General features: G+C 47.0%; 1 protein-coding gene and 1 long non-coding RNA gene across 2 annotated transcripts; both read right to left on the bottom strand.

Annotated features, from left to right (window-relative positions):
• Positions 1-624: 624 nt before the first annotated feature.
• Positions 625-5,953, bottom strand: LOC121672203 (aldo-keto reductase family 1 member B1-like). The gene is made up of 6 exons (XM_042044777.1): positions 5,848-5,953; positions 4,437-4,604; positions 3,982-4,098; positions 2,635-2,712; positions 1,945-2,067; positions 625-819 (listed from the first exon to the last, which is right to left on the bottom strand). Exons 1-6 carry the CDS (start codon positions 5,911-5,913, stop codon positions 709-711), a joined length of 663 nt encoding a protein of 220 aa, XP_041900711.1. The 5' UTR covers positions 5,914-5,953; the 3' UTR covers positions 625-708.
• A 3,535-nt stretch (positions 5,954-9,488) lies between these two features.
• LOC121672202 lies at positions 9,489-10,954 on the bottom strand. The gene is made up of 2 exons (XR_006018799.1): positions 10,457-10,954; positions 9,489-9,745 (listed from the first exon to the last, which is right to left on the bottom strand). It is a non-coding gene; the product is annotated as an uncharacterized LOC121672202 (long non-coding RNA).
• Positions 10,955-10,960: the final 6 nt, after the last annotated feature.

Genomic DNA, 10,960 nt, shown 5'->3' with positions numbered 1-10,960 from the left:
AATCACATTTCTCTGGACCTGGAAGCGAAGGAGAACCTGCAAGAACAGACAACTCAATCATTTCTCCTGCTCCGGAGGGAGCAGAGCCTGTTCCAACAGCTGTTATCCCTGTTTCAAATCATTCCTGTCCCTGCAGCCCTGGTTGCCCTGCCTGGAGAGCAAAGAGGGAAGTGGTGGAGCCTCATGTGAAAGGCCTCCTTTCCCATTCAACTTTGGGCCAGTCAAATCTTCCTGCTCACCCAGACTTCTGTCAAGATCACATTCTGTGCAAGAGGACTTGAGATGAAGACTGAAACATTACAGCATTTGAAGATGGGTCAAGAAAATGTTTCGTGATGACAGTCAGGGCACACTTGAGAGTGTGCATTGCAGACCACACAGAAAACAGACCTGCACTGCTGCCTCACACCAGAGGTGACTGGGAGCAAAGAGCCAGCCTGTCCTCTACATTGACATTAGCTGTCCTGTGTTACAGGGAGGGGTACCCACAGTCTGGCATCCATGTACCTGGGCTGTGGATTTGTTGTGCTTGGCTGCAATTTCCTTGATCTTGGGGTCATCCAGAAGGGAAGGATCCTCTGGCTTTGCCCTACACAGAGGAGAGAGAGCACCAGCAATCTGTTTTGGGATCAATGGCTAATAGTACACTGGCTGTCTCAGTGCTCCAAGCATTATCCATGCCAGCTCCCTCACAAATTGCAAGCAACCTTACCATGGTCTGTCAGGAGAGCCAAGGGGGCTGTAGGCTGTCACAGCAATCCCTTTGGATTGGCAGTAGTTCACCAGCTTCTCCTGGGTGAGGTATGGATTACATTCGATCTGCCCACAGAAGAGTATAGAGACTGATTGAATACAGCTGTAACTCACTCCAGGCACTATCTCCTGATGCACTTAAAGGCTGGTATTTGTCCTCATGTGCCAGTCTTTGCAAGGTATTATTCAGCCTTAGTTTTCTACAGCACCTACTTCTACAGTGAGATTTCTTTTTGCTCTGGGGAAGGAGCATTTCATAGGGCTCATCTCCGGGTTCTTTGGCCCTGGTTCTTTGGCATGTTCTGAGGTCCTTCTCAGATTTCTAAGCAGCATCTTAGCAAGTATTGAAAACCCCAATGCCTTGTATAGTCAGCAGTAATATGGTGTGGGATGAGAAGGACATGCTGCACTGCTCTGTCCTCTCCCTTGTCTGTTCTAGACATAGAAGCCCCTTTCTCATGAATTTGTGTGAATGGATTCCATAGTTTTGGACAGAGATGCTTTTTTTTTTTTTCCTTTTAGCATGCTCTTTTTTTTGTAACTACATGGAGGGGAAGGACTGGCAGGCTCTGGAGACTGAGGGAAGTTAGTACTCTTAGTGAACCTGCAAGAAGTACTGATTTCAGAACTGTAAGAGATATCTGATTCTGTCCAAGGCTCCTTGAAGGGATAAACTTCTGCAGCTCCTGCATACAAAGGGGCAGTGGCTGCTGTATGCAGACAAAGGCTAGGTGATTTTTTTTGATATGTGCGTATACAAGCACTTTATTTTTTATTTACATAAATCAGGGTAGATACCAGGAAGCCACTAGTGAGTCAATAAATGCTCTTCTTCTGCATAGATAGTTAAAACTGATCTCTCTTTTTCAGCTGGGTGACTGAATTGTGCATGCCTGCATGAGAAAAAAACCACGTGTTGTGTGAACAATTACCTGCTATTAATAACAGACTGATGCCATTACTAATAACAGAACAAGTATTTTAAGAAGTTCTTGTTGTAATTTGTGTACCACAACTTCATTCCCTATCAGGACACAGATCTACAACATCTTTATGTGTACTCAGAAGTAATCACAGGGTGTAATTGTGCTGTGTCTGCTCTGTTCTCCCTTTTCCCATCTCCTCATGCAGCTGTAATCAGATCTTTATAATCCCACAAAACCAGTCACCTGCAGCCACTTTGCAGCTCACCTGGACATTTGCAGGCTTGTGCTTCAGTCCTGGCTTGTTCAAGATTCTTTCAATCTGGTCATGGTTGAAGTTGGAGACACCAATGGCTTTTACCAGCCCACAGTCCACCAGCTCCTCCATGGCCTGGCAGAAAGAGGAGCACAGTCAGCAACCAGTATACAAGACTGAAGGAATTCTTCCTGGTGTGGCTTTGTTTCCCTTCATGGGCAAGGAAAGACAACTGTTTGGAGCTGCAAAGATTGCCTCTTAGGGGAAAGTGCACACCGGTGTATTTGTGTCACCTCTTCCATCTCACCCAAATCCAAAGGCTCCTTTCTTGAGATGGCAGAAATTCACTCTCAGTTATTTACACATGGGAAATCAGGATAATCAATGACGTGCTCTTGAGCCAGCACGGGAGAGCTGTAAGGGCAGGCTGTGGGTAAGATCACAACCTAATTTATTTCAGCAAAGTGTATTTGAGCAGTTTAAGAACAGTGGTGAGGACAGTTCTGTTTCTGGTATGGTCAAGCAGTCTGGCTTGCAGCTTTACTAAAGATTATCAGCTTGACTGAGCATTTATGTTTTGAAAAGCTACATTGTATATGGTGCAATAAATATATAAGAACTTTGTGACTGCTGAAGGTAATGCAAGCACGGAAAAGGCTGCCAGTAACAGAAGACATGATTTGCCACTGTGGCTGAACTTACCTCCCATGTATCTAGAAAATCTGTGTTGCTGGGTATAGCCATGCCTTTGTCATCTGTGGGAAACAGCTCCTCTCCTGCCTGTCAGTGAAAAAAAATGATTGAAACACTCTTTTTATTGGCAAGTTAATACCAAGACAACTGAAGACCATGATGGCCTTAGCTACTAGTACAGAAAATACTAATATTTGCCCTACGTTGTTCCTGGCAATGTTTGCCAGCAACCATTCCTAGTGGGAATGATCAGGAATCATTCCTACTAGGAAGGTCAGGTGTATCTCCTAGACCCAGCAAAGTGGTGACTCACTAGAACACATGCAGATAAACAAATCACACCACTTGTGGAACAAACAAGCTTCCTGTACTCCTCTATTACCTTTAAGAGAGAACTGAGGTGTTTTTGAAGGACCTGTTAAGGGCCCAGGAACATTTAAATCAGGTTTAGGCCAAGCCACATCTGCTGAACAAGGTATTATGTGAACACAGGTGTCCTGTGAGGGGAGCATCCGTTTAAGTTGGTGGCACTAGGCAAATCAGAACACCCCAGATGTACAAACTCAGAAATAGAACCCCACATCTCCACATCGCTCCACATCCAGTGTGCAGATGTCAGAGTGTTATGCCATGACACTTTTATTCAAGGTCTTTGTTCACATAAAACTAACCATGACAGCTTTGCAAGTATGACCAACAGTTGACAAGCTCAAAAGCAACAGATAGGATGGAGGTCTTAACCTGTCTGCAGCAGAAGGAAAAAGCCAAGACTAGACACAGACTGAGACATCGGCTCCTTTGAAGTACATGAAGGGTGAGATGTATCTCGTGTACTTCTGACATGGATGTCAGAAAGTCTCACCTTTTGAAATCCAAGGTCTGTGGAACAACTTTAAGGCCCCTACAGCAAAGGTCAGCTCAATAAGGACTCAGTGATTAAAGAAAGAAATGGAAGACAGAAACATTCTCTTGTTCTGTGATTCTGTAACACGCAAAGAAAAGAATTCCTGTCAGGCAGCAAAGTACAGCCTTCCTTCCCACAAAGCAGGAAAGGATGATTTAGCCAAAAGTTAAGCAGCATGAGTCAATCTTGCAGCCAGAGGCCTGACCATAGTGCTGGCTCTGCCTCCCCGTTGTCAGGAGGGCAGAGGACGCTGTGCAGGCAGCGGTCCCGGGGCGGGGATCAGGGGCCCGGCTGATGGGGCAGAGGAAAGCGGGATGGGCAGCACTGGGGCAGCGCTGGCACAACAGGCACGGCTCCTCCTGCACTGCAGCAGCAGTGGTGCTGCAAGCACCCCTGGCACTTCTGAGGAGCTCTCCCAGGAGTGAAAACCAAGGGCACTGCTGTTACTGTACCTTGAACCCCAGAGGCCAGTGGATGAGGTAGAGATCCAGGTAATCCAGTTTCAGAGCAGCAAGAGTCTTCTGGCAGGCTCCCTTCACCAAAGGCTTCTCATGAAAAGTGGACCACAGCTAGAGAAAAAAACAAGGCACACTCTGATCTCCTGGGTTAAATCTCTTTCCAGAAGAAGGAAAAAAACTAGCACCCTTTTTGGGACCATTTCTGCTTAACACATATTTTGAACAGTCCCATGAAAATGGAGAATGTGGAACACATCTTAAATAACGCTCTACAAAATACAAAACAAAATTTCGAGAGAGACAAAAAGAGGTTTCTATCAGTATGGGCCTGAACTATTCTCCTAACTGCTCCACACTACAGCACACAGCCTTTCCCCACTGCTCTGAATTGCCCTCTATGCATATGTTGTCACAAAGCAGGCTTTCCCCTGGATCCTAGGTCACCTTACCTTACTGACTATGAAGAGGTCTTCTCTTTTCACAATGCCTTCCTTGATTTTCTGCTGGATCCCTTCCCCAACTTCATTCTCATTCTGGTACACGTAGGCACAGTCAAAGTGGCGGTACCCAGCATCGATGGCAGCCATCACTGCAGCTTTTACTTGCCCAGCTGCAGACTGGAAAAAGAAGGTTAAGATCCCAAATCAGAGCATACAGGCCGTTTCCTAGTTCTCTAGCAGCTAAAGAAACACATACAATGGGGTTTTAAGTAGAGTTTTTCCATGCCATGTTCCTAAAGCTCTCTTCATCTTACAAATGCAGGCTGCTGGGTTTGAAGCCAGCCTCCAGCCTTTTATCCATAGCCCCAGTCCCACGTGGGCTCAGCCAACAGCCAAGTAGATCAGAGCCCCCAACACCTGGGCAGCTCACCAGAGGTGGACGGGAGGAACCAAATTTTGTGCCAGGGAGCTTTGCAGTGCCTCTTGCCCAGCACTCCTCGCTTCCCAGTGCTGTGTCGAAGAAGAGAAACAGTCAAACTGCCCAGCTGGGAAAATTTTAGTTCTGTGGGGAGGGCAGTGGGCTACACCTTAGTCATCCACGTCTCTTTGGAGTGTTGTACTGTGATCTAGCCCAGCTCATCCTGGAGCACATCCCACCTGTAATTTGAAGTTATGTCAGCTGCTTCCTTCAGAGAGAGAGGAGATGTGCAATTCTATGTGTCTCTATGCCCTGAAAGGATGTGTAAGAGCTGTGCACAAAGAAACGTTGGCATATCTTGTTCATACAAATCCAGCAATGTTTGTTTCTGGGCATTGTATAGATCAGTGATTTTGTAGCCATCGTAACAACAGTGCAAACCTCTTTGTCAGAACTTGCTCGAAACGCATGAATGGTCTTCTAAAGCCATACCTCGTTAGCAGATGACTCCCAGGGACATCGCCCAGGACTACAGTTACTCAGCACGGAAGCAGCAGGGAAGTGCTCCAGCGCAGCGGCACGGGAAGGGGCAGGGAGAGGGGCCCGGGAGGCCGCGGCAGCCGCGGGAGCCCGGGCTATGGGATAGCAGGGGATGAATGGGATCCGCGCATCCCTGGCGGGTACCGGAGGGACGGAGCCGCCCTCTCTCAGGCTGGGGAGACCCAAGGGCTGCCTCTCCCCCGCGGCAGGAGGGGGACGGCAGGGACGGAGGGCACGCCAGGGAAAGCGGTTTCCAAAGCAGCGCCGCGGCTCTGCCTGCGGAGACCACCGGAGGGACAGGGCATCCCGGGCGGGATTTCGGGGATGGCGGCGGGGACGTGTCACCGAGCCGAGCTGTCCTCGCTCCCTGCCCACCTCCGAGCGCTCCGGACCCCACCGGAGGAGATGGCACCGGCTGCGGACCCAGCCCCTCTGAGATGGAGCGACCGCGGCCCCCGGTACCTTCCATGTGCCCAGCCCCACGACGGGCATCCTGGCACCGGTGTAGAGCTGCACGCAGGTCGCCATGGCTCCAGCAGGGAATGCTGCCCGGTAGTACCGCCCGCCGAGCCCTTTAGTGACGGCGGTACCGTGCCCGCCCCGTCCCGGGAGCCGCCCGCCACAGCTGCTCCGTGGGCTCCGGGCCCCCTCCGAAGGGGGGATGATGCTTGCGGTAACAGGAGAGGAAGAGCGGCCTCCTTTGTAGGAGTAAATTAGAAGGAAGTTATTTTAAAGAAGAACGTTGTTTTTAGTGTTGGGAGAGTGGAAGTTGCAGAAGGATAGTAGATGTTACGTTGAGGCCACCTGAGGAACTTTGCTGCATGCTCGTGCTTGGAGAATTTATTCAGGATTCAGGTGTGAGCGTCACTTGGGAGTATAATGGTGCGTTCTTCTCTGTGTGCCTTTCCAAAGCAGCTGCTTTGTAGCTCTTTTTTCCCTGCTTACCTGAGGGCAGACAATAGTTTGTAATCCTCCTGTTCATGGTCAGCACCATCAGCCATCCTCAGCGGGATGTGATGTTTCAGTTAACATCACAAAATAGTTATGTAACACAGTGTTTGCCTTTTACTTTCTTTTTTTCCCCCTGAATTCCTTCTCTGTAAATCTGCTCTGAGCATGCTCAGACTCTTAGGGTTTGGTTCAGAGGACAGTGAAATCAATGGAAAGATTGTGCTATTAGGGGTGCCGGTGACAGTATTAAAACCAAGCTGTTTGCATGAGATGCCTCCTGCCATCCTAGTCTGGGGGATTTTGCATTTCCCCTTTTCCTTCCTACTGTCCCTCCCTCAGTTCAGGGAAACAGATACCATCCATCTGCAGAGCTGTAGGAAAGTTCTAGTCGTGGCCTTGTGTTTGGTGGCCATTCCTGCTAAGTGGTGCTGATGGTGGGTGAGGGACTGGAGCTAAGGTTATCAGAGGGGCAGAACTGGTGTGCAGAGTGAGTACTGCCAGAGAGGTGGACTGTGTGGTGTTAGCTGGGCTCAGAGATCAGTTTTCCATGCCTGACCTCTGTCTTGGTCATAATTATTAGCAGAAGTCGTGTGGAGACTTCTCCTGACAAAGACTGTTGCCCTTCAGAGAGGCCACCCTGTTTGGAAACACCGAAGCGATCACCTGCACTGTTAGTAGGCAGTCTCCTTCTGGCTGATGGTGACTGCTAAAAGTTTATGGAATATGCACTTCACAGGGTGTTTTTTGCAAAACAAAATGTTGAGTCATGCCTGTGATTTGCCTCTGCTCTCCTTTGCATTTCCTGTATGCTCAGCATAGTGGAGTGCTTTGACTCCAGCTGTAAAAGGTCTCCGTGTAGGAACTGGCAGAATCAATCAGATTTTTACATTGCTTTCTCTCTGGTCTGTGAAAGCAGGGGCTTGATTTTTCCCAATGGTTTCTTGACTGAGAGATGTCTGTGTCTTTTAGAAAGGATTTTGGGCAGAAGGTTTGCATCTGATGTAATGGATCCCAGGTCCATTGTCCTGTCTCTCATAACCAAAATGCTCAGGCCAAAAGCACAAGTTTTGTTCACACCTCATTGGAGAACAAAAGCTTCTTTCTTTTTAATCACACAAAAAAGGCCAGGTTCTTTTTGCATTTGTCATGGAGTAAGGGAACACCAGACAGTGTGATAGTGCTAAACTGGATTCACCAAGTGCATCAACAGAGGAAAAGCCTGGCAGGGAGAATGTGACACATGCACTGAAGGAGTCTGGGTACATACAAGGTATGGATGGTAAAGCAACAGGAGAATGATACCTGGAAATGTTTCACAAAGTATAATAGTGTGTGCCCCTCATAAAATACTCCAGTGAGTCAGTGTGGCCTCACCTGGAGGAAATGCAGCACTAAACTCTGACCTGTATCACGCTCTGGGCAATGGCTTAGCACCAACACATGCTCTTACACCTCGTGTCTTATCATTTTGGATATCTGCATGGGTGTAGTAATGTTTCCCAAGTCTGTTTTATTGAGGGCTTGTAAAGCTAGATCGATGTCAGCACAGCCTGGCAGCCAGATCAGTCCACTTTCACCACAGAGCTTTCCAGCACTTCCAGTTATTATTCTCCTGGGCACGTCCCTATCATATGTACCAAGACTCCTCCCACAATTCTTGTCTGCACCAACTGGTCAGTCGTGATTTATTATATCCAGTTATTTTAACTCCCAATCAAGGCAAGTTCTTGATGCTCCTGTGACATTCAGTCTCTCAGCCTTTCTGTCACGTGTCAAGCACCTTTCATCCGTGCACTCACACCTACAAACCAGTGATGTACAGTGCAAGTAGCTCAAGCTTGTCTAAGTGTATTCACCCACTGCATACTGAGTTAAATACTAGTACAGCACAAGCACTAAGTCAGCATTAGGCCCTAATACTACTAAGCTTCACAAAAGCTGTTTTTTGTTAATCATCTTGTTCTCAAGGAAGTCTCCTGACCACTTAGTTGGTCATGATACAACTTGAACTTCACATGCATTTGTCAGACCCCACAGCTTGGTCTGGTGTGGATGTTATGGATCAGAATGCAGTAGATTCTCTGCAGGTGCCCTGTGCCCACCAGCCCAAGGCACACATGGACAAATGGCCACCTGAACTGCCACACTGTCAGAACACCTCCCAGCTATCCCAGCACTGCCCAGCCAGGCTCACCTGCATCCTTCACCAGGAGGGAGAGGCTTTGTCAGAGGAAACCTTTATTCATTCACATGGTTACAGTGACCAGAGACCTGTCCCAGCCAATCTGCACACCCTGAAGGGAACATAACACTTGCTCCAGCGTCAGGCTCTGGGCAGCAGCTCAGCATTCACATGTACCAGTTCCACCATTCACCCTCTGTGTCTGTGCTGGATCAGACACCTGCTTAACACTGACTCCCCTCTCCCCCCACCCAGTCTCTGTTACTCTGGGCTTTTAATAGCCAGATGCCAGCACTAGCTACCAACGAAATCAGCCCCCAGTGATGCCAACATTGAGCTTTCCAGCAGTTTCAGGTGTTGGTCTCCTGTTGCTTGTTGACCCACAGTCCATACTAAGGCTTGCCCTGCTGAACTGTTCTTTTCAGCATTGCTCTGTCAATGCTTATTATACCAAACTATTCAACTTTTGATCAAGACAAGATCTTGATGCTCTTGTGACATCATTTAATATTGAACAGGGATGATTATTTCAAATTACATTGTTGATGCAAGCTTCTTGGTTTGTTAATTTTAACATTAGAATAGAACTTCTAAACCAGCACTAATCCAAACATTTTAATTTTGGTCAAGAATGAAACTGAACATCAATCTCTGTCCAGTTTCAGCCTGTAAAAAATGTGACTGAAATGAAGCCCAGTCTGGAGGTATCCATCTGTAGGTCTGGACACTTCTCCCATTTATTCTTCTTTCCCAGGAAGCTTTTGGCTGTGCTCTAGAAGTAAAGTTACTTCTGTCTTTTACCTTCAGGCAGTGATTATGGGATAATTCAGGATGAATCTTTCTCCTGCGCTCACATATCCTTAACCCTGAAGCCTTAAGCAGTGTTGATTCAAGACAGAAGATAAAACCAGTTGCTAGCTCCTCCTTCTGTTTTCTCCTTTGCTATTTCAGCCATGCAGAGACACTCATGTAATGAGAATTATCATAGCCCATATTTTATTCTTCAGAACAACTGTACTGTTTCCTTCCACCAAAGGAAAAAACCCAAAGTCACTGAACACATATCCTGTGCCTTTGCTGGCAGGAGGGATACAGTGTGTAAGCTACATAGTGTACAATTTGAGGCAATGGTAGAAGCTCATTAGACCCTAGAGGCCTGAGAGAGGGCAGAAAAACAACCATCTTCAGTATTCTGCATTGAAAGGGTACTCCTTGTGATTTTTGCACCTGGAGGAAACCAAAGAGAACAGATTACTCAAGGCTAAAATAATTGGTATATAGAACAACAGTGGATGTATAGAGGAGCCTTCAAGGGAGGCTCTGAACTGAGTAACTGCAGAGTGAACTTAACAGACTTAGTGGTATAAAAACAGCCTACAGGACCAACAAGTTCCAGCCTTTTTCTATTATTCAGGCACTGAACAGTGGTGGGACCAATTTACTTTCTACATAAAGAGTTAAAATTCACACTGCTTACAGAGACAACAGCAGTTTCTGTGGCCTTGCAGCCAAGACTTCCTGTCTTGGCTTCCAAGGTGCTTATCTGCAAGCAGCTGTGCTTTGTACTGAACAACAGATGGTCATTCCCCCCCCACAACCACCTATGTAAGAGCTGACAATTTATAATACCCCACAGAAAAAAATTACTGCAAGTTTAAAACTGCCTAATGCTCATGTCTCCCATATGGACACAGCCAAAGTTAGCAATTAAAACCCTCATTCTGGAATTCCAGGCATACAAAGTTTCCTGGAGAATGGATTAACAATGAACACACAGCATGACTTATAGTCATCTAAGTATAACAACAGATGCTTCATCCCTCAAATTATTTCAGATTTCAAAATACACCCAATTTAAACAGCTACACAAGTTCCTATGAGATCAGAATAAAGATTGTTGAAAATGTAAGAGTTTGAAGGCCACAAACTGCCACTTACGTGATCATTTCACAGATCCTCCAGTTTCTGTTTAAGCTGAGAAGGGTTGCCATCTCCTCTTTAGTCAGTTCAAAGTCAAACACCTAAAAAGAGAAAACCAGCTGGATTTAACTTCTTTGAACAAATCAAACCAGAAGCAAGATTCACAAGATGAAAGAACAAGTTTGTATCAGAAAGGATGCTGGTTACAAGTGATGGTTCCAAGAAACAGGGAAAGGAAAGAAATATCTTTGGATTTTCCAGACTCTACTGGCAGAGGGAAGAAACAGAAGAACAGGAGACACCGTGTGAAGTGCCTGATAAGGTTATCAGCATACTGTTTCCAAGAGCTCTGTCTATTCTTCAGCTGTAGTTTTCACTGTAGCCCTGGCTTCCAGACAGAAAGAGCCCAGTGCTCTCGCTGCAGGAGGACATGGCAAGGGTGAGGAAGGATCACTGCTTGCTGTGCAGGGAGAAACCCAGCCATCCCTGAGGGGCAGCACCCAGCTCACTCGTGATCCCTCA

The sequence above is a fragment of the Corvus kubaryi genome, unplaced genomic scaffold, assembly GCF_017639235.1.
Source record: "Corvus kubaryi isolate FWS band 111438036 unplaced genomic scaffold, C.kubaryi_AGA036_p1.0 41224, whole genome shotgun sequence".
Classification (NCBI taxonomy): Eukaryota; Metazoa; Chordata; class Aves; order Passeriformes; family Corvidae; genus Corvus; species Corvus kubaryi.
This window is presented reverse-complemented; position numbering and strand designations above follow the sequence as displayed.